Source organism: Malaclemys terrapin, chromosome 4, assembly GCF_027887155.1.
Source record: "Malaclemys terrapin pileata isolate rMalTer1 chromosome 4, rMalTer1.hap1, whole genome shotgun sequence".
Taxonomy (NCBI): Eukaryota; Metazoa; Chordata; order Testudines; family Emydidae; genus Malaclemys; species Malaclemys terrapin.
Window position 1 is genome coordinate 2,695,364 of NC_071508.1, and position 23,276 is coordinate 2,718,639.

The 23,276-nt window shown below is 54.7% G+C and overlaps 1 protein-coding gene across 1 annotated transcript; it reads right to left on the reverse strand.

Annotated features, from left to right (window-relative positions):
- Positions 1 to 12,497: 12,497 nt before the first annotated feature.
- Positions 12,498 to 18,427, reverse strand: LOC128836220 (perforin-1-like). The gene is made up of 3 exons (XM_054026277.1): positions 18,347 to 18,427; positions 14,047 to 14,627; positions 12,498 to 13,801 (listed from the first exon to the last, which is right to left on the reverse strand). The coding sequence occupies exons 2-3, from the start codon at positions 14,571 to 14,573 to the stop codon at positions 12,757 to 12,759; spliced, it is 1,572 nt and encodes a 523-aa protein (XP_053882252.1). The 5' UTR covers positions 14,574 to 14,627; positions 18,347 to 18,427; the 3' UTR covers positions 12,498 to 12,756.
- Between the last annotated feature and the right edge of the window lie 4,849 nt (positions 18,428 to 23,276).

A 23,276-nucleotide genomic window follows, 5' to 3' on the forward strand; every position in this document is an offset into this window, starting at 1 on the left:
GAAGGAACTGATGTTAAAGGAGCAGCTCCTCAGGGACTGTAGATGCACGGAGAAGCATCGCCACCTATTGGTGCATATTAAATTTTTTATTAAAGCTAATGTTTAAAATCAAATGTACACAAGTTAAGGACATCTGGGGTCAGGCTTGAGTTATGAGAGATTACAAATATCAGTTACAAGGTTCACAAGGTATATACATAGTACATAATCAGTATAGGCCCAGGTTGGGGAGCATACTACAGCAGGCCTAACAGGAGACACATTCAAGTTACTTCAGTGATGAATGACCCTGAAGTACTCACCCAGCACTGAGATGCAGCCACTTCTGGGGAGAGGCAACTGGGGAACAGCCACAAGGTGATGTCACACCAGGAGGGCTTGCCCAGTGCTGAGATGCAGCCACCTCTGGGGCAGAGCACCTGGGGAACAATCTTTGCACATAGGGAGCCACATGCGCCGATCACACAAGAATCAAACCTTTTGCAACACGGGACATTTTTAATAGTGCTTCATTTATCATTTGTTTTTACAAAATACAAGTCAGGCCAGGTTTCATTCAATCACCAAAGCAACTGGAAAAGTCACTGCACGTTGCCGCTCAGAGGTTAAGAATTAGAACTCCTGGCTTCTAGCCTCGGATGCAGGAGGGGAGTGGGGGCTGGTGAGATAGAGCAGGGAGGGCTATGAGCTAGGACTCTTGGGTTTTATTCCCAGCTCCAGCAGGGGAGTGGAGTTTGTTGGAGCAGGGGGGGCTGGGACTGATGAATTCTGGGTTCTATCCCTGGCTCTGGGAGGTTCAGTTGGGTTTAAAGGGGAGAGAAGGGACCTGATCCAGTCCCTTACTCTCTCAGCAGCCAAGAACAGTGCGGTGTTGGACAAAGAACAGGAGCAGATGCTGGAAAGCGGTGAGACGGAGGTGTTTGTCTCTAATGTGAGTGCCGGGGGGTAGAGGGGAAATGGGGGGCAGGGTATGTCCAGGAATTAAAGATGAATCTTTCATTAAAGATTCTGTCATGTGATGAAACCTCCAGGAATGCGGCCAACCAGAATTGGCAACCCTACCTGGTGGAGTCCAGAAGACAGTACAGGTGGCTGCCCTGATGGTGAAACTTGCTCCCATCCTTCCACCCGGCCTCTTCATCACCACCCCAAAGTTCTCTCCAAAGGGGGCAGTGGCCAAAATAGCCCCCGCTCCTGATTTTGTCCACCAATCCGGCCTCAGTTTCACCCCCCCAGATTTGATCCCTTCCATTCTCCCCGTTCCATTCTCCTTCTGAATCATGCATATCCGAGCCAGGAGGTGCCACCAGGACCAGAGGAAGGAGACTAGGCCTGGCTCGCTCAGCCGCGGCTGCCCTCTTGGAAGCTAGGCAAAAAGCAGGGATCAGGACACGTGCCGAGGTTCCATGGGTGAAAAGCTTAATATCTGCCATAGCGATTTCATAGAATCACAGAATCATAGAATATCAGAGTTGGAAGGGACCTCAGGAGGTCATCTAGTCCAACCCCCTGCTCAAAGCAGGACCAATTCCCAACTAAAGCATCCCAGCCAGGGCTTTGTCAAGCCGGGCCTTAAAAACCTCCAAGGAAGGAGACTCCACCACCTCCCTAGGTAACGCATTCCAGTGTTTCACCACCCTCCTAGTGAAATAGTTTTTCCTGATATCCAACCTGGACCTCCCCCACTGCAACTTGAGACCATTGCTCCTTGTTCTGTCATCTGCCACCACTGAGAACAGCCGAGCTCCATCCTCTTTGGAACCCCCCTTCAGGTAGTTGAAGGCTGCTATCAAATCCCCCCTCATTCTTCTCTTCTGGAGACTAAACAATCCCAGTTCCCTCAGCCTCTCCTCATAAGTCATGTGCTCCAGACCCCTAATCATTTTTGTTGCCCTCCGCTGGACTCTTTCCAATTTTTCCACATCCTTCTTGTAGTGTGGGGCCCAAAACTGGACACAGTATTCCAGATGAGGCCTCACCAATGTCGAATAAAGGGGAACGATCACGTTCCTCGATCTGCTGGCAATGCCCCTACTTATACAGCCCAAAATGCTGTTAGCCTTCTTGGCAACAAGAGCACACTGTTGACTCATATCCAGCCTCTCGTCCACTGTGACCCCTAGGTCCTTTTCTGCAGAACTGCTACCTAGCCATTCGGTCCCTAGTCTGTAGCAGTGCATGGGATTCTTCCGTCCTAAGTGCAGGACTCTGCACTTGTCCTTGTTGAACCTCATCAGGTTTTTTTCGGCCCAATCTTCTAATTTGTCTAGGTCCCTCTGTATCCGATCCCTACCCTCTAGTGTATCTACCACGCCTCCTAGTTTAGTGTCATCTGCAAACTTGCTGAGAGTGCAGTCCACACCATCCTCCAGATCATTAATAAAGATATTAAACAAAACCGGCCCCAGGACCGACCCTTGGGGCACTCCGCTTGAAACCGGCTGCCAACTAGACATGGAGCCATTGATCACTACCCGTTGAGCCCGATGATCTAGCCAGCTTTCTATCCACCTTACAGTCCATTCATCCAGCCCATACTTCTTTAACTTGGTGGCAAGAATACTGTGGGAGACCGTATCAAAAGCTTTGCTAAAGTCAAGGAATAACACATCCACTGCTTTCCCCTCATCCACAGAGCCAGTTATCTCATCGTAGAAGGCAATTAGGTTAGTCAGGCACGACTTCCCCTTCGTGAATCCATGCTGACTGTTCCTGATCACTTTCCTCTCCTCTAAATGTTTCATAATTGATTCCTTGAGGACCTGCTCCATGATTTTTCCAGGGACTGAGGTGAGGCTGACTGGCCTGTAGTTCCCCGGATCCTCCTTCTTCCCTTTTTTAAAGATGGGCACTACATTAGCCTTTTTCCAGTCATCTGGGACCTCCCCCGATCGCCATGAGTTTTCAAAAATAATGGCTAATGGCTCTGCAATCTCACCCGCCAACTCCTTTAGCACCCTCGGATGCAGCGCATCCGGCCCCATGGACTTGTGCACGTCCAGTTTTTCTAAATAGTCCCGAACCACTTCTTTCTCCACAGAGGGTTGGTCACCTTCTCCCCATGCTGTACTGCCCAGTGCAGCAGTCTGGGAGCTGACCTTGTTCGTGAAGACAGAGGCAAAAAAATCATTGAGTACATTAGCTTTTTCCACATCCTCGGTCACTAGGTTGCCTCCCTCATTCAGTAAGGGGCCCACACTTTCCTTGATATTCTTCTTGTTGCTAACATACCTGAAGAAACCCTTCTTGTTACTCTTAACATCTCTTGCTAACTGCAACTCCAAGTGTGATTTGGCCTTCCTGATTTCACTCCTGCACGCCTGAGCAATATTTTTATACTCCTCCCTGGTCATTTGTCCAATCTTCCACTTCTTGTAAGCTTCTTTTTTGCGTTTAAGATCAGCAAGGATTTCGCTGTTTAGCCAAGCTGGTCGCCTGCCATATTTACTATTCTTTCTACACATCGGGATGGTTTGTTCCTGCAACCTCAATAAGGATTCTTTAAAATACAGCCAGCTCTCCTGGACCCCTTTGCCCTTCATGTTATTCTCCCAGGGGATCCTGCCCATCTGTTCCCTGAGGGAGTCAAAGTCTGCTTTTCTGAAGTCCAGGGTCCGTATTCTGCTGCTCTCCTTTCTTCCTTGTGTCAGGATCCTGAACTCGACCATCTCATGGTCACTGCCTCCCAGATTCCCATCCACTTTTGCTTCCCCTACTAGTTCTTCTCTGTTTGTGAGTAGCAGGTCAAGAAAAGCTTTGCCCCTAGTTGGTTCCTCCAGCACTTGCACCAGGAAATTGTCCCCTACACTATCCAAAAATTTCCTGGATTGCCTGTGCACCGCTGTATTGCTCTCCCAGCAGATATCAGGGTGATTAAAGTCTCCCATGAGAACCAGGGCCTGCGATCTAGCAACTTCTGCTAGTTGCCAGAAGAAAGCCTCGTCCACCTCATCCCCCTGGTCTGGTGGTCTATAGCAGACTCCAACCACGACATCACCCTTGTTGCTCACACTTCTCAACTTTATCCAGAGACTCTCAGGTTTTTCTGCAGTTTCATACCGGAGCTCTGAGCAGTCATACTCCTCTCTTACATACAACGCAACTCCCCCACCTTTTCTGCCCTGCCTGTCCTTCCTGAACAGTTTATATCCATCCATGACCGTACTCCAGTCATGTGAGTTATCCCACCAAGTCTCTGTTATTCCAATCGCATCATAGTTCCCTGACTGTGCCAGGACTTCCAGTTCTCCCTGCTTGTTTCCCAGGCTTCTTGCATTTGTGTATAGGCACTTAAGATAACTCATCGATTGTCCCTCTTTCTCAGCATGAGACAGGAGTCCTCCCCTCTTGCGCTCTCCTGCTTGTGCTTCCTCCCAGGATCCCATTTCCCCATTTACCTCAGGGCTTTGGTCTCCTTCCCCCGGTGAACCTAGTTTAAAGCCCTCCTCACTAGGTTAGCCAGCCTGCTGGCGAAGATGCTCTTCCCTCTCTTCGTTAGGTGGAGCCCGTCTCTGCCTAGCACTCCTTCTTCTTGGAACACCATCCCATGGTCGAAGAATCCAAAGCCTTCTCTCCGACACCACCTGCGTAGCCATTCGTTGACTTCCACGATTCGACAGTCTCTACCCCGGCCTTTTCCTTGCACAGGGAGGATGGACGAGAACACCACTTGCGCCTCAAACTCCTTTATCCTTCTTCCAAGAGCCACGTAGTCTGCAGTGATCCGCTCAAGGTCATTCTTGGCAGTATCATTGGTGCCCACGTGGAGAAGCAGGAAGGGGTAGCGATCCGAGGGCTTGATGAGTCTCGGCAGTCTCTCAGTCACATTGTGTATCCTAGCTCCTGGCAAGCAGCAGACCTCTCGGTTTTCCCGGTCGGGGCGGCAGATAGATGACTCAGTCCCCCTGAGGAGGGAGTCCCCGACCACCACCACCCTCCTCCTCCTCTTGGGAGTGGTGGTCATGGAACCCCCATCCTTAGGAAAGTGCATCTTTTGCCTTCCAATCGGTGGAGTCTCCTTCTGCTCCCTTCCCTCAGATGGGTCATCTAGTCCATTCTCCGCATTAGTACCTGTAGAGAGAACATGGAAACGATTGCTCACCTGTATCTCCATTGCTGGTGCATGGACGCTCCTCTTTCTCCTTCTGGAGGTCACATGCTGCCAAACCTCCTCACAATCCTTCTGTCCCTGCTGCGCCTGCTCTGAATCTTCAGAACATTGCGGCCGTAGAAGCATCTCCTGACGTCTGTCCAGGAAATCTTCATTTTCCCTTATGCAACTCAGAGTCGATACTCGTTTCTCCAGCCCTCGAACCTTCTCTTCCAATATGGCGACCAGCTTGCACTTTGTACAGACAAAGTCGCTTCTGTCCTGTGGAAGAAAGACAAACATGGCAGAACCTGTGCAGGTTACAACAGCTGATCGCTCACCTTCCATATCACCGTCCTCTTAAGAGCTTCCTCCAACTGTTGCAGAAACTACTCAGAGAAACCTGCAGATGAAAGCCTCGGTGCGCTCTCCCCACGCGAACTCCCAGGCAAACTCCCGCTGTTAGCCTCTGCTGTTCACCGCTCAGCTGGTTCGCTGCTGACTGCCCTTATATACCAGTCAGGCCCACTCAAGGCCCACCTGGAACAAAGCACTCCCAATTCACACTTTTCAAACAAACAAGCAAGCAATCAAGCACACGGTCAAACTGACCAACTGTCCCAGCAGCAGGCACTCAGATACTCACCAACACAGCCCCCCTAATGCAGCACTTAGCGTACCTCCTCTTGGACAGCTCCCAGGCAAACTCCCGCTGTTAGCCTCTGCTGTTCGCCGCTCAGCTGGTTCGCTGCTGACTGCCCTTATATACCAGTGAGGCCCACTCAAGGCCCACCTGGAACAAAGCACTCCCAATTCACACTTTTCAAACAAACAAGCAAGCAATCAAGCACACGGTCAAACTGACCAACTGTCCCAGCAGCAGGCACTCAGATACTCACCAACACAGCCCCCCTAATGCAGCACTTAGCGTACCTCCTCTTGGACAGCTCCCAGGCAAACTCCCGCTGTTAGCCTCTGCTGTTCGCCGATCCAGGGTTACGGCTAAACCCTGCCATGGCTGCAGCTGATGGAGGAACAATGGGGGTGTCTGCTGGCGGGCAGCTGGTCCCAGCGCCTGGCCCACTTTGGGTCCAGCGAAATTGTATTCCAGCGTTATCTGCTAGGGACACCCTCCAGTAAGGTAACGTTTGAGCCCTGCAGGTGGCTCACAGGAGCACTGGTCACCCCAGCGGTGACGGAACCTGTGAAGCGAGCTCTGAGCCCCTTGCATTAGACTGGGATTCTGTCTCTGTAAGAGAGATCAGGGCAGAGCTGTGTGAGAGGCCGGTTCAGAAATCCTCATCGGCCCTTGCTGGGTGTGCGGGGAGAAGATAAGGCCCTACAAGGTGACAGCCGGGTAGAAATACAGGGAAGGGGCCTTTTCTGTGCTGAGCAAAGCTTTTCTTGCTCTCGTCTAACTTAAATCTCCCGTCCTGCCGATTAACCCCGTTACTTCTTGTCCGACCTGAACAGTTAATCCCTGTCCTCTTTATACCAGCCCTGAACATATTTAAAGACTGTTCTCGAGTCCCCCCTTCTTTTCTCAAGACTAAACCATGCAGGCCGATAATCGAAAAAGAGCACCAGCATGGACCATACGGGAGGTACTGGATCTGATCGCTATGTGGGAAGAGGATTCAGTGCTAGCAGAACTTCGTTTGAAAAGACGAAATGCCAAAACTTTTGAAAAAATCTCCAAGGGCATGATGGAGAGAGGCCACAATAGGGACTCAGATCAGAGCCGCGAGAAAGTCAAGGAGCTCAGACAAGCCTATCAAAAAACAAAGGAGGCAAACGGTCGCTCCAGGTCAGAGCCGCAGACATGCCGCTTCTACGACGAGCTGCATGCAGTTCTAGGGGGGGCCGCCACCACTACCCCACCTCTGACCGTGGATTCCGGGTCAGGGATAGTCTCATTAGCCACACCTGAGGATTCTGCGGACGGGGAAGAGGAGGAGGAGGAGGAGGAGGATGAGCTTGCAGAGAGCACCCAGCACTCCGTTCTCCCCAACAGCCAGGATCTTTTTCTCACCCTGACTGAAGTACCCTCCCAACCCTCCCAAGCCAGTATCCAAGACCATGACCCCATGGAAGGGACCTCAGGTGAGTTTACCTTTTAAAATATAAAACTTGTTTTAAAAGCAAGCGTTTTTTAAAGATTACTTTGCCCTGAGGCCAGTACAGCTACTGGAAAAGTCACTACCTTTCGTAGCAGCAGCTCAGTGATTGCTTTGGCTACTTGCATCACAGCAGCTCCCACAGTAGAATTGCCCACTCCAAATTGATTCCCGACTGACCGGTAGCTGTCTGGCGTTGCAAGCTTCCACAGGGCTATCGCCACTCGCTTCTTGGTCCTGCTAGTGAAGGCAGGGGGCTGGACTCGATGACCTTTCAAGGTCCCTTCCAGTTCTAGGAGATGGGATATCTCCATTATTATTATTCTCAACTGTGAGGGCTGCTCTCATCCTGGTATTCTGGCGCTTCAGGGCAGGGGAAAGCAAGTCACAAAGTTCCATGAAAGTGCCCTTACGCATGCGAAAGTTTCGCAGCCACTGGAAATCGTCCCAAACCTGCAACACTATGCGGTCCCACCAGTCTGTGCTTGTTTCCCTTGCCCAGAATCGGCGTTCCACGGCATGAACCTGCCCCATTGACAACATGATCTCCAAAGCACCAGGGCCTGCGGTTTGAGAGAATTCTGTGTCCATGTCCATGTCCATGTCCATGTCCTCATCACGCTTGTCGCTGCGCTGCCGCCGCCGCCGCCTCCTCGCCTTGTTTTTCTGGTCCTGGCTCAGCATAAACTCCACGAGAACGCGCGAGGTGTTTACAACGTTCATGACTGCTGTCTTGAGCTGAGCGGGCTCCATGCTTGCCGTGGTATGGAGTCTGCAGTGTTCACCCATGAAAAAAGGCGCAAAACGGTTGTCTGCCGTTGCTTTCATGGAGGGAGGGGTGAGGCTGTTCCCAGAACCACCTGCGACAATGTTTTTTGCCCCATCAGGCACTGGGATCTCAACCCAGAATTCCAATGGGCGCGGGAGACGGCGGGAACTATGGGATGGCTATGGGATAACTATCCACAGTGCAACGCTCCGGAAATCGACGCTAGCCCCGGTACATGGACGCAAACCGCCGAATTAATGTGCTTAGTGTGGCTGCATACATTCGACTTTATACAATCTGTTTCCAAAATTCGAATTATATAAATTCGGATTAATCCCGTAGTGCAGACATACCCTGAGTCAGACTACTGCACATACAGAAGGAACTGATACGAAATGAGCAGTTCATGGGGACTGGAGATGCATGGAGAAGCACTGCCCCCTACTGGTGGATACTGTACTACAACAGGCCTAACAGGAGACATATTCAGGTTACTTCAGTGACCAACGACCCCAAAGTGCTCACCCAGAACTGAGATGAAGCCACCTCTGGGGAGGGGCAGCTGGGGAACAGGTGCAGGGTGACGTCACACCAGGAGGGCCATGTTTCATTCAATCGCCAAGGCAACTGGGAAATGTCACTCCAAATTGCAGCTTAGAGGTTAAGAATAAAATGAAGAGCTCGGGGTAGATCCCAGGAGTCCTGGCTCCCAGCCCCGCCTCTAACCCACCAGCCCCCACTCCCCTCCCAGAGCTGGGGAGAGAACCCAGGAGTCCTGACCCCCTGCCGGGTTAATGGGGAGAGCCAAGAACTGGTTCAGGCTGCTGTGGGTCAAACACAGTTTAGCTCGGGAGTGGAGAGACAAGGAGGTCAGAGACCCCACCCTGGCTTGTTGTGGGGGGTTGGGCCAGCTGACACCCCCACAAACACAAAGAGCAGGGGGTGCTGTGGGTGAGGGAAGAGAGGGGCAGCAAAGGCCTGGGGGTGAGGGCCCCCACTGGTACAACACAGGCAGTGTGAAGGCCGTCCTAAGGCTGGGAGCTGATGGGGAGGGTGATGGAGGGGAGGGGCTAAGGAGAGCAGTAGAGCAGGGGCTGATGGGAATGGGGGGAAGCAGGGGCCAGGGGGTGCAGATCAAAGGTGCCAGGCACCATTAAGGTAGGGTTACCATACGTCCGGATTTTCCCGGACATGTCCGGCTTTTGGGGGCTCAAATCCCCGTCCGGGGGGAAATCCCCAAAAGCCGGGCATGTCCGGGAAAATCGGGAGGGAGGGAGGGAGGGCTCGGCGGGGCCCCTTTGGCCGGGGCCGGTGCGGGGCCGGGGGCATGGTGCCGGGCCGGGCGCGCGGTGCCGGGCCGGGCTGGGTGCGGGGCCGGGCGGGGAGCCGGGGGCCGGGCCCGCGGGGCTGGGAGCCGGGCCGCCGGGGGGTGCGCTGGGAGCCGGGCCGCTGGGGGGTGCGCTGGGAGCCGGGCCGCCGGGGGGTGCGCTGGGCCGTGGGGCCGCTGGGGGGTGTGCTGGGCCGCGGGGCCGCCGGGGGGTGCGCTGGGAGCCGGGGGGTGCGCTGGGCCGCGGGGCCGCCGGGGGGTGCGCTGGGCCGCGGGGCCAGGAGCCGGGCCGGGCCCGCGGGGCTGGGAGCCGGGCCGCCGGGGGGTGCGCTGGGAGCCGGGCCGCCGGGGGGTGCGCTGGGCCGCGGGGCCGCCGGGGGGTGCGCTGGGAGCCGGGGGGTGCGCTGGGCCGCGGGGCCAGGAGCCGGGCCGGGCCCGCGGAGCTGGGAGCCGGGCCGCCGGGGGGTGCGCTGGGCCGCGGGGCCGCCAGGGGGTGCGCTGGGCCGCGGGGCCGCCGGGGTGTGCGCTGGGAGCCGGGGGGTGCGCTGGGCCGCGGGGCCAGGAGCCGGGCCGGGCCCGCGGGGCTGGGAGCCGGGCCGCCGGGGGGTGCGCTGGGAGCCGGGCCGCCGGGGGGTGCGCTGGGAGCCGGGCCGCCGGGGGGTGCGCTGGGAGCCGGTCCAGGGTCGCGGGGCTGGGAGCCGGTCCAGGGTCGCGGGGCTGGGAGCCGGGCCGCCGGGGGGTGCGCTGGGCCGCGGGGCCGGGATCCGGGGGGTGCGCGGGGCCGGGAGGCCGAGCCGGGCCGGAGCCGGGCCGCCGGGGGGTGCACTGGGCCGCCGGGGGCCGGCAGTGCTGGGCGGGCCGGGGGTGGTCGGCCGGGGCCGGCACCCCAGGGCCCGAGCCGACCCAGCCTGGGTCGCGCCTCCTCCCCCCACACCCCCCTTACCTGCTTCAGGCTTCCCGCGAATTAAATGTTCGCGGGAAGCAGGGGAGGGGGCGGAGACTTTGGGGAGGGGGCGGAGTTGGGGCGGGGGCGGGGGCGTGGCTGTGGGCGGGGCCGGGGTCCTGTGGAGTGTCCTCCATTCGGAGGCACAAAATATGGTAACCCTAATTAAGGGGACAGCCGTCCCTCCCCAATCTGCTGTCTCCTGAGATGCTGCCTCCTTTTCCCAGCTGCCCCTCCCCAGAGGCAGCTGCATCTCAGTGCTGGGTGAGTACTTCAGGGTCGTTCATCACTGAAGTAACCTGAATGTGTCTCCTGTTAGGCCTGTTGTAGTACTGTATCCACCAGTAGGTGGCGATGCTTCTCCAGGCATCTCCAGTCCCTGGAAAAAAGCTGTAACCATGGGAGTTTATTGCCAGCCTGGAGTGGCCAGTATTAATTTTTAGAATCCTTGCGGGTCCCACCTTCTGCACTCGATGTGCCAGAGTGGGGAATCAGCCTTGACAGATCTTCTGGGAGACAGGATCTGTAGGAACCCCAGCAGCTCTGGCCCATCTCGACCCACTTGTCCCCCCCCCCGCCTCGGATGGTTCCTTATGAAAACACAAGGTAAAGTCCCCCCACAAACCTGGGGCTGGATCAGAAGCGCCCTCTTGACGGGAAAGGCCCCGAATCCCATAGCCAGTCTGCCCAAGCCAGCCAGAAGGGGGCCAGCCAGATGGGAGCTGACTGTGTTGGGGATGCCTCGGCAGTAGGTAGCTGTGGTGGGGAAGGGTGGGGTTTGGTGGCCCGTAGAGGGGAAAGGCCCCAGGGCCTGTTCCCCACCCATCTGAGCCAGTCAGTCCCCTGCCCTAGGGCTGGAGTGGAGCCAGCAACCCCTAAGGGGGAATGGCCCTGTGTCCCGTTCCCAACGAGCCCCTGGCTCTGGGGCCGGCTGGGAATGGGGGTATCGCTACTGGTACAGTAAAGGTCTCCATGGACTATTTTCCATTGCAATGGCTCCCAGTGTTCTTCCTTCTTCTGTGTCTGCTGTACAAGGCCCCACAGATGTAACCCACTAGAGTTCCCTCCTCGGCTCTGGGAGGGGAGTGGGGGCTAGAGAGCTAGAGCACGGGGTGATGGGGTTGGAAGCCAGGACTCCTGGGTTCTATCCCCAGCTCCCTCACCTTGGCCTACCCCCACCCTCTCCCTGCCTCAATTTCCCCACCTGTAAAACAATCCAGCTGATCTCAGCAGGCCCGCTCGGATGTGCCTGTGCCCCAAAGCTCTGTTGACCTCTGTGGTCTTGATTCTCCTGCTCTCCACGGGGAGGGACAGGAGCTGCGGAGGGCTGTCTGCTCGGGGGGCTTCTAGCCACATCCTGGTATTGCCTCTGCTCACACACTTACTGGCAGCCCGTGATACATGTGGCCACAAACAGTCAGGCCCCAGGAGCCCTCAGCATCCTGCCTGTGTCTGCAGCCCAGCCCCACCGTCACCTGCGTCGGGGGCGTTGATGTGGTCTGTGAGATCCCCTTTGAAATGGGAAGGAAATGGCCAATGTCCCGACAGGTCCCCTTTGCTCCACCCCAGAGGCAGCTGCATCTCACTCACCCCTTGGGTGGAGAATGGCATGTGACTCTTGGGGAAAGGCCCCATTCCCCATCCCCATGAGTCAGCCAGTGCCCCATCCTGCGGCTGGGTTGGAGCCAGCACCCCCAAGAGGGGAAAGGCCCCATGTCCCATTTTCCACTTACACCCCAAGCCAGCCAATCCCCTGCCTTGGGGCCGGATTTACCCATTCCAGCATCTCAGAAGGGCTCAGTCATCTCTGCCCAGTGTTCATATGGTGTTGAAAATATCGACATCCCGAGCCCTCAATGTCAACTCTTCGCCAGGGGATGCTGTGAAGGCCAAGAACATAACAGGGTTCAAAAAGGAACTAGATAAATTCATGGAGGGCAGGTCCATCAATGGCTATTAGGCAGGATGGGCAGAGATGGTGTCCCTAGCCTCTGTTTGCCAGAGGCTGGAAATGGGCGACAGGGGATGGATGGAGCAGTTTTGGTGATCAACCGGTACCAGTGTAAACACCTATTATTAGAATTTGAGAAGCCTCCAATCCCCACTCCCGTTCAATGAACAAAACATCCCCAAATCTGGGAACTTTCTGACCTGCCCGTTCAATGCATACTATGTGCTAAATGCTTGTCCTGCTCCGGGATGTACGTCAACACAGGCATGTGCCATAGGGAGGCAACAGAGCCCACAGTGCCAAGAGTACACACACATTTATTAGTTTCATGGTTTCAATGTGCAACTTCTGGGTGGAAGCAGCAAAACTAGAACTACTAAAAAAACCAATGGGATTTGTAGAAACACACCCTGCACTCTCTCTGAGCTGGGCTGGGTGAGTTTGGAAAGGCATCGCCGCTTTATTCTCTTGGGAGACTTGGCAATGTTCGGGAAAGGGGGTGGGGGCTAGTGGGTTAGAGCAGGGGGGGCTCGGAGCCAGGACTCCTGGGTTTTAGATCCTTAGCCTCTCACAGGCACGTACTCATGGCAGTTGTTGCCCCCCAGGTTGGGCCCGCACTCCAGCATGTAGGAATACAACACAAGGCCATGTTCAAGGCTGCAGGTGAGCGTCTCGCTCCTGCCGACCTCAAGGTAGGTTGTGCAGTCACCCAGGTGTTCCTCCTTCCATAGGTCCTTGTCCCATACCTCGATTTTCAATTCGGGCTTCACCGGCAGCGTCACCGGCCCGAAGTCCAGGTCTTGTGACCATATGGGGTTGTTATTCTCACGAATGAGGTCCGTCTCCATGATCTGCCCTTGGAAGAAGACCTTGACATAGGCATCGGTGGCGGACATGGTGTCTCCCCACAGGTCTGTGCCCTTCTGCACATGGACCTTCAGCCGGGCCATGCCCCACTTAAGTGAACAGCACATGGAGTTGGTCAGGGGGTTGCTGGTGCAGTAGCATTTGCAGGGGTCCAAGGAGTCGACCTGACTCCATTGCGGGCAGCTACGAGGGCAACTCTTCTTGTGCCCCCGCTCAGCCACGTACTCCTTCACTGCCTGCTTCAGCGCCTCCCGCCTGCGGTCGCCTGGTCTCAGCAAGGTGTGGATGGGCATCAGAGAGTAGGAGACCAGGTCGGGGCTGGCTTTGAGGCTCTCCATCCAGGTCGAGAAGGAGTTGGCATCTTGCTTGGTGGAGAAGAGCTGCTTGGAGTAGCTGTGGCCACCCGTCACCTTCATGCGCTTCTCCACGTAGGGCGCCTGGGAGCTCCCCCTGCCCTCGCTGCCCTGCTTTCTGGTCTGACTCAGGCCCAGGTCTTGCAAGAACCGTGAGTCGAGGTGTGCCTTGATTTCGGTGGCTGTCAGCCCGTCCAGCGCTGCCCGGCAGGTCTGGACAGCCGTCAGCTGCTGCACGCGCCCCCCCAGGTCTGCCTGCCTCACGTAGTGGGTACCATATGTGGCCAGGAAGGGCCGGTATATCGCTGAGTCGTAGATGGGTGGGAGGCTGCTCAGGGCCTGGGAGAACTGGGGCGTCAATGTGGGGTGTTGAGTGAGTCTCAACCTGCCCAGAGGGGAAAGAGAGAGGAGTTAGGAGCCAACCAGAGACCCCCGGCACCTTCCCCCTTAGCAAACTGGCCCCACTTCCCCAGTGCTCACTCTGTGGGTTCCCTGGCAGGTGGGGGCGCAGTAGGAGGCGCTCTCCTCTTGCAATCAGTGCTACTCCATTACCCCACTGCAGCAGTAGGGGGCGCTGGGTTGCAGAGAGCAGGGTGGTGGGGGCAGCAGGGGACAATGTGGGATTCTCACCTGTAATACACACACGGTATCTCTTGGCGCACGAACATGTACTTGTCCTGCAGCTCCTTCTGGTAAGCGTAGCTGGTGAGCTGGGATTTGGACCCCCCCAAGGCCGGGCCATGGGACTCCTCTAGCAGCTCCAGCTCTGACTTCCAGTCATTGTTCACATCCAACGCCAGTGCCCGGCCCACAGCCGCGGCTGACTCTTCCACTGAGCTGCTGAGGTCCCGGTTACACGAGATTTGGACCCTCCAGTCCACCACGGCCAGCGGCAGCCTCTGCTTCTGCCGCCCCTGCAGCCGGTTCTCGCATATGGTGCAGGTGCCATTTGGGCGGCGCCACAGGCTGGTGTCCACCAGATTGGCCCCCGTCCACTCCAGAGTGGTCACGTCGATGCCCTCCCCCACCAAGCTGTGCGCGGGCACGAAGGCCATGGTCTCCTCGCACTCCGTAGATGTGCCCGTGTAGCAGTCGGGGGAGACTGAAGGGAGAAGGAAGAGGAGGAGCAGAGGGATGAAGACACCAGATCTCGCCATGGCTGGTGTGATGGTGCCCCTCACCTGGAAGTGGCTTTTGGTCTATCAGCCTCCCTAGAGGGAGAAAAACAGAGAGAGGCGTCATTAATGACAGTCTAGTGGCAGGCAGTTCCACAGACACAACACATCCTGGCGGCATCCCAGAAGCCTGCAAGCTGCTCTGACGCTCCCTGGATCTGAGAGAAGAGCTCTCCAACAACCTGTGCTATAGCCTGCCTACCCCATTGCCCGCCGATCCTGAAGGAGAGTTGCTGCTGGGTGTGAGCAGTACAGGGACTAGGACATGCACAACCTGGCAGTTCTGATTCGGTCCACTAGGGGGCAGCTGGTTTGGTTGTGTGTAGTAGGGGACATGAGACACACGGGTGAATAGTTCTCATTCCATATACTAGATAGCTGTGCAGATATGCACCTGTGCACACCCCCGCTCCCCATCTCACCCCCAAGATGAATCTCCCCTCATTGTGCTGGGAACTGAATCCCCCATGTGAGCTGTAGGCAGTAGGGTGACCTTGCTGAAATACTCACAGCCCCATTCCCTCCAGCAGGACGAGAGAGAGAGAGAAGAGCACGTCCCCCAGGCTCCCCTGCCCCTGGGTTACCTGTCTGCAGCAAAGCACAGGGCTCCCGTGTGTGGATCACGGCAGCTGGGCTGGAGCGGCAGAGTTTCCAGGGGCCGCCCTGATGCAGATGTCAGGTGGATCAGAATGCAGGGAGCTGAGCTCTCCAGAGCTCTCTGGGTTCGTCATTTGGGAGGCAGGGCAGGCAGAAAGAGGGACCCCCACATACAGCAAAATCCCCCCATAACGAATCCAGGAGGATCAGAGGGAGAAGGGAGAGCTGGGGGGAAGGGCCAGATCCTGATATCAGTGATCCAATTATAAATCGGGAGTGGGGTTGGGCAGGCTAGAGAGGGGATAGAGAGATCTAGGACTCCTGGGTTCTATCCACAGCTCTGGGAGGGGAGTGGGGTCTAGTGGTTAGAACAGGGAGGCTAGGAAACAGGACTCCTGGGTTCTCTCCCCAGCTCTGGGAGGGGGTGGGGTTGTGACTCTGGACTCCTGGGTGCTTTCCCTGGCTCTGGGAGTGGAGCAGGATCTAGTGGCTAGAGCAGGAGGTGGTGGTGGGAGCTCAGAGGTTGGACTCCTGGGTTCTTTCCCTGGCTCTGGGAGAGGAGTGGAGTCTCGGGGTTAGAAGGGGGGTGGGGGACATGGGGCCAGGAGGGGTTAAACACTAACAAACTAACTAGCCCATAGTCAACCTTTAGAGACATATTAGGAGATAATGATTGTGTTTTTTGTGTGTTTACATATATACTGTTAGAGGTTGACAATGTAACCAAACGGTTCCTGTCTGTCACTATATTCTGTTAGTTCAGAGATCCAAAGGAGATGGTAACATTTAGATGAACTGTAAATGTAGTAACATCACTGTCTTCATTCCTCTTTGAAGTATGCAGTTAATTACTTGTAAATGGCGGGAGGTGGGCAGTTGCATTATGTTAATCCAGGCAGCTAATTAGAAAGAGAAGGTCTTACTTCAAAGCCATGAACTATAAAATAACTCTTGGGCCCCGATCCTGTAATCTCAGATCTGCTTAAGCTTCATGGGGGAAGTTTGAGTCACCAGACTGAGGTCTCCAGCTCCAGTCTGGATCACCCTAATATTGGACATTGGCCTGTCTTGGGACTATAACCTGATGAATTGATTCGGGAAAGGACTTTTTGCAGTTCTGAAGCTCACCATCTTTACAATGAAACTGACCTAAGAACTCTAGTCATAGCTGGATGGAGAATAACCTTTTAACCAATCCTCTCTCTTTCCTTTTTCAATAAAGTTTAGTTTAGTTCACAAGAGTTGGCTGTAAGTGTGCATTTGGGTAAGAGCTGAAATATTCACTGACCTGGTGGGGAATGTGTCCAGTATATTTGTATGATGAGCAAGATTTTCAGTAATCCTTATCATATTTCACTTGGCTGTCTGGATTGCAGCCCAAAACTGGTTTCTTTAAGGGAACTGTTTTGGCTTCTGAGTAACCAGTCAGTTATTGGAGAAACTGTTTTGTTGCTGGCTTGGTGGATCGAAGTATTAGAATAACCACCGGTTTTGGGGATTGTCTGCCCCATTCTTTGCAGTTTGCCCTGATTGAGCAGTCTCAGGGTGCCTCCCCCCCCTGAGATCTCAGTCACGGGATGGGAGCCAGGACTCTTGGGTTCTACTGAAAGCCGAGAACTTGCTGGAGAGCCAGTGTGTGGGTGCTGGGTCGCCTCAGGGGATGTGTGTTGCCTGCTGTTCCCCTCTGCTCTCAGGACAGGGTGTGGGGAGGGGCGGGACACCGGGAAGGGAGACAAGGGGTCAGGGCGAGTGGCAGGGTTTAGTCACGGGGTGCGTCTGAGCCCCTCCCTCGCCCACTCTGGCCATGCCAAGATCTGTGGGCGACCTGAGCCCCCTATCTATGTTTGTTCCAGGATCTGGGGGTGTCCTGAGTCCCCATCTCTGCTGCCCTATTTGTGTGCCAGGATTCTGGAGAGGGAAACAAGGCCCTCTTAGTCCCCCACACTGTGTGTCCATAAGAACATAAGAACAACCAGACTGGGACAGACCAAAGGTCCATCTAGCCCAGTGTCCTGTCTGCTGACAGTGGCCAATGCCAGGTGCCCCACAGGGAATGAACAGAACAGGGAATCATCAATTGATCCATCCCCTGTCGCTCATTCCCAGCTTCTGGCAAACAGAGGCTAGGGACACCATCCCTGCCCATCCTGGCTAATAACCATTGATGGACCTATCCTCCATAAACTTATCTAGTTCTTTTTTGAACCCCGTTATAGTCTTGGCCTTCACAACATCCTCTGGCAATGAATTCCACAGGTTGACTGTGTGTTGTGTGAAGAAATACAGTACTTCCTTTTATTTCTTTTAAACCTGCTGCCTATTAATTTCATTTGGTGACCCCTAGTTCTTGTGTTATGAGAAGTAGTAAACAACACTTCCTTATCTACTTTCTCCACAGCAGTCATGACTTTATAGACCTCAATCATATCTCCCCTTAGTCATCTCTTTTCCAAGCTGAAAAGTCCCAGTCTTATTAATCTCTCCTCATACGGAAGCCGTTCCATACCGCTAATAGTTTTTGTTACCCTTTTCTGAAACTTTTCCAATCTTTTTTGAGATGGGACGACCACATCTGGAAGCAGTATTCAAGATGTGGGAATATCATGGATTTATACAGAGGCAATATGATATTTTCTGTCCTATTCTCTATCCCTTTCTTAACTATTCCCAACATTCTGTTCGCTTGTTTGACTGCCGCTGCACATTGAGTGGATGTTTTCAGAGAACTATCCACACTGACTCCAAGATCTCTTTCTTGAGTGGTAACAGTGTCCATACCCTCTCCCTGCCCCAGGCATGTGCTGGGATCTGCGGGTCAGGAAGGAATTATTCATTGGGCAGAGTGAGGGGAGCTGGGGGGCAAGAGGAAGTGGGAGAAGAAATGGGGGAGGGGCACTTGGGGTAGACTGGGGGCCAAGGAGGGGATCAGGGGTCAGCGGGGGGGCTGAGGGGCTTCCACACAGCGAGACACCCCAGGGCAGCTGAGTCAGCGCTGCAGTTCCTTTACCCTCCTCAGCCCCTCTGCCTGGGCACCAGCTCGGGAAGTGGGGTCAGATCCTGGAGGAGGATCTCCCCCCCTCCCCTGTAAGAACTCAGGATTTCACCCGGGATTTCTCACCTACATTTCAAAAGTTTTGCAATAACTAAATGGCACTTACCTTGTCTGTGCCAAAAACTAGCGTGATTCCCAGCTCCTAAAGGCCCCTCTGGTCGCTTGGGTCTGCCGTGTGCCATATAAATACAGTGACAGGTGCTGACTTCTAGTTTTCTCCAGGGGTGCTCCTCCCCCTTCCCTGAGGCCCCGCCCCCACCTCACTCCCTTTCCTGAGGCCCCCTCTCCTCCCTCTTCCAGTCTGGATAAAGGCACACCCTGACCTCACAGCTCTCCCACCTGAGCCCCCTGCCCTCCCAATGGCTGGGCAGACCCCTGATCTGCACCATTCCTGGGGATGGAGTCCCCACCCATCCCCTCTCGCCTCTGATGCTGGGGCCAAGGGAAGCCCAGTCCACTCCCCTGCCTGCCCCACCGATCCCATTGCTGGGAGAAGCCTGCTGCCCACCCAGGCCGGCACAGAGCTCTGCAATCCCTGGCTGTCATGGTTTCCTGGGCCATGTGGAGTCCAAGCACTGGGTGAGGAGGCGGGGCAGGGACGCTCTGGTCATCACCAGGACTGCCACCCCCGTGCGGTGAAGTGACAGCAGCCGCCCCCTCCTGTGACCCTCTCCCCAAATCCAGGCCCTCATGTTGCCTCTTCCCGCCCCTAGTCCGCCCCCTCCCTGAGGCCCGCACGCATGCCTCTCTCCGCTCTCCGCCCTCCCCCAAAGTCCCCACCCCCTAGCGCAGCCTGCGTTATTTAGTGGGTGCCCTAGGTAGCCAGGAAGACCTGGTATGTGGATGAGTGGTAGGTGGATGGCAGGAGATGCAGGGCCTGGGAGAAGTGGGGTTTCAGCGGGGGGCTTTGGGGTCCCTTACCCTTCCCAGAGGGAAAAGAGAGAGGGGAATTAGGAGTCAAACAGAGACCTCCCCTGGCTTCCCTGGAGCAGGGGCTCTGTGGTGGGCGCTCTCCCCTTGTGGTCAGTCCTGGCCCCATTGCCCTAGAGCAGCACTAGGGGGTGCTGTTCTCCAGAGAGAAGGGCGGGGGGCTCGGAAAAGGATGCTGTGCTGCAGGGACCAGCAGGGGGAGCTGCAGGGGATTCAGGTAGGCGCAGCTGGTGAGCCAGGATCGGGAACGCCCAGGGCCGGGAATGGGAGCTCATCCGACAGCTCCAGCTCCAACTTCCAGTCATTGTTCACATCCGACCCCATTGCCTGGGCTACGTCCATGGCTGACTCTTCCCCTGAGTTCCTGAGGTCCTGTTGAACCGGCTGTGGACGTCCAGTCCACCCTGGCCAGCGGCAGGTTCTGGCACCGGCTGCAGGACTGTTCAGGCCGCGCCACAGGCTGGTGTCCACCCAGCATGGTCACGTCAATGGCCTCCCCCGCCAGGCAGAGAGGCCACGTTCTCAATGCTCACCTCAGCCTTGCTGGTGTAGCACTAAGGGGAGACCCCCAGGAGACGGAGGAGGACAAGGAGGAGAGGGATGAAGCACCAGATCTGGGCATGGCTGGTGCGATGGGGTCTCTCACCAGAGAGGGGCTGTTTGGTCTCTGACCCTTGCTAAAAAAAGAGAAACAGACAGAACCTTAACTAATGAGAATCCAGTTGCAGGCACCCCGAAGCCTGGTGTGAGGAAGTGGGGGATTTTCTGGGTTTTTCAATGATTTGCATGCAGAGGGGGTGGGATTCAGTTTCCCTCTGTGTTACCGGTTTAACGAGTTAATGGGAGAGGGAGGTTGTTTTTACATGGACCAGCGACGAAACTTGGGACCCCGGCCAATGGCCTGGAGAATGGATACCCCAGTGACCGGTAACCTGCTGACCAGGAGGTGCAGCTCGGACACCACAGCCCCCCCTTCCTATGTCCCCCTCCCCCAAACCTTTGGGCGGGACCTCTGCACCACAGCATTTGGAATTGGTGTCCCGTCTCACTCCTCAGTATAGCCTACATAGTCATAGCGAAGGCCATTTGGCTGTGATTGGCAACCGCCCCAGGCCCAATGCTTTGGGGGGCGAAGCACTTCAGGGGGAATGTGTTATGCTTATAAGAAGCACACAGGATCTTTTTGAGTGGATAAGGCAGTATGCCACGTTTATGAAGAATAGAATAGTAAATCATCTAGCATATGCTCACATAAACACAGAGACACACTCAGACACACACGCCCTGTCTCACCAGTCGATGTTATTGTTACCAATCTGTAGCTCGGACTAATCTAATGGCCAGTTAGATTGGTCAGGAGTGGGGGAGCAGGGTCCTGTCGGTTGCAATCCAATGCTCTGAAGTTGTGTCAAGGCAAACCCAAAGTCCCATTGCAAAGCACCCTGCTTTATAGTAATTTTCCTTCATTGGGGTTAGTGAGTTTTGCACCGTCATGCCGTAATCAATAGCCTTTTGATGAGTGCTTTTCCAGTGCTTGTTTTCTTAAGTTGTTCTTCTCATCCTTTCATCCATTCCTCAGGGAGTTACCGCATAATGGTTTTGGTTACAGCTATCTTGTCCTGATTGATAGGTGCTTGCCTCATCTTTTAGAGTTGTCAATCTGCCCTCCTCCTCAAAATGTTATTAGGGGTATACAGGAATCTCCTGGTGCCCTTGCATCTGTCTTCGGTTCCTCCCTAGAACATCTGGTCCAGTGATGGCCTTCACTCTTATCTTCTAACACACACATCCCTCATTCACACATAAAACAGGATTGATTTACACAGAAACAGTAGGAACATTTAAGCAGGAACATCAAGTTACAATTTAAAGAAACCAAATGAAATGTAATGTGGATGAATGTAAAGTAATGCACATTGGAAAAAATAACCCCAACTATACACACAATATGATGGCGGCTAATTTAGCTGCAACTATTCAGGAAAAAGTTCTTGGAGTCACCGTGGATAGTTCTCTGAAGACGTCCCTGCAGTGTGCAGCAGCAGTCAAAAAAGCAAACAGGATGTTAGGAATCATTAATAAGGGGATCGAGAATAAGATGGAGAATATGTTATTGCCCTTATATAAATCGATGGTGCGCCTACATCTTGAATACTGCATATCGATATGGTCTTCTCATCTCAAAAAAGATATACTGGCATTAGAAAAAGTTCAGAAAAGGGCAACTAAAATGAGTAGGGGTTTGGAACGGGTCCCATATGAGGAGAGATTAAAGAGGCTAGGACTTTTCAGCTTGGAAAAGAGGAGAGTAAGGGGGGATATGATAGAGGTAAATAAAATCATGAGTGGTGTGGAGAAAGTAAATAAGGAAAAGTTATTTACTTGTTCCCATAATATAAGAACTAGGGGTCACCAAATGAAATTAATGGGCAGCAGGTTTAAAACAAATAAAGAGGAAGTTCTTCTTCACACAGCACACAGTCAACCTATGGAACTCCTTGCCTGAGGAGGTTGTGAAGGCTAGGGCTATAACAGCGTTTAAAAGAGAACTGGGTAAATTCATGGTGGTTAAGTCCATTAATGGCTATTAGCCAGGATGGGTAAGGAATGGTGTCCCTAGCCTCCGTTTGTCAGAGGACGGAGATGGATGGCAGGAGAGAGATCACTTGATCATTACCTCTTAGGTTCACTCCCTCTGGGGCTCCTGGCATTGGCCACTGTCGGTAGACAGGATACTGGGCTAGATGGACCTTTGGTCTGACCCAGTACAGCCATTCTTATGTTCTTAATCATCACACTTTTCTACTTATTTCTCAATGCTAACTTTAAACCTATAACAAAGTGGTGACCATAAGGATCTATTCCTGCCTTGAAATCAGCTTCAGATGCAAGATTGTGGCTGATGCATCTTTACCAAGGGCACACTAGGCCATTCCTTCCCGCTTTTAGAAAGAGTGGCTGGCAGGGTACTTCAAATTATAATTACAGAATACATCAATACATTTAATACATACTAGATTATTTATTATCCTTCATTCTAACTAACTCATACCAAAACTAAAATAGGATTATTCCACTACAAATGTGGGGTCCAGGGTGGCCTGGGGGGCTAGTAGGGGCCCTGATGCTGGTAGCAGTGAGAGAACTGGCCCCAGCTCACCCTATTCTGCTGGTTCCTGGTGTCACTCAGAGGAGGGGATGGAAGCCGAAAGAAGCAGGGTAGAGACTTCGGGGAAGGGGTGGAGTGGGGGTGGGGCGGGAAAGAGCAGGGGGGGGAAGAGGCCGGGCGGGGACTTGGGAGAAGGGGTGGAGTGGGGGGGGGTGCAGGGGAGGTTGTCCTGGGCCCCTTCTTCCCCCCCCCCCCGGACAGCCCTGGTGACTGGGGGTCCACACTGATGGGCTCGGGGACCTCCTTGAGCTCATGTGTAGGGACAGTCTGTCGTTCACCCTCCTGTCCCTGAGCAGGAGAAGGCATTCGACAGGGTGGACTATGGGTATCTCCTGGGCACTCTGTGGGCATTTGCATTTGGGCCACTGTTTGTGGGCTTCCTGCAGGTGCTGTGCGTCTCCATGGAGTGTGTGGTCAGGCTCAACTGGTCCCTGACTGAACCGGTCAGCTGTCAGGCCAGCTGCACTCTCTGGCCATTGAGCCCTTCCTCCATCTTCTCCGGAGGATGATGAGGTTGGTGCTCCGGGAGCTGGAGCTGTGGGTGGTCCTGTCAGCATATGCCACTGACGTGCTTCTCGTGGTGCAGGATCCAGGGGCCCTGGTGCGGGTGGAGGCCTGACTGGCTATCTACTCAGCAGCCTCCTCCTCCCAGGTCAACTGAGTCTAGAGCTCTGACCTGGTGGTCAGGGACAGGTGGCAGACGAGCTCCCTCCCACCCGCACTTCAGGTCGTCCAGTAGAGCACGGATCTGCTACTCTCTCTGAGCATTCACCTTCCCTCCACCCATCCCGCTCCATCGGAGAACAGGCAGGATTTGGAGGGCAGGGTGGTTGAGCAGCTGTGGAGGTGAACTGAACTGTTCCGGGGCCTCTTCCTGTGCAGGAAAGCACTGGTGCTCAACCAGCTAGTCCTGTCTATGCTCTGGCACCGGCTCAAC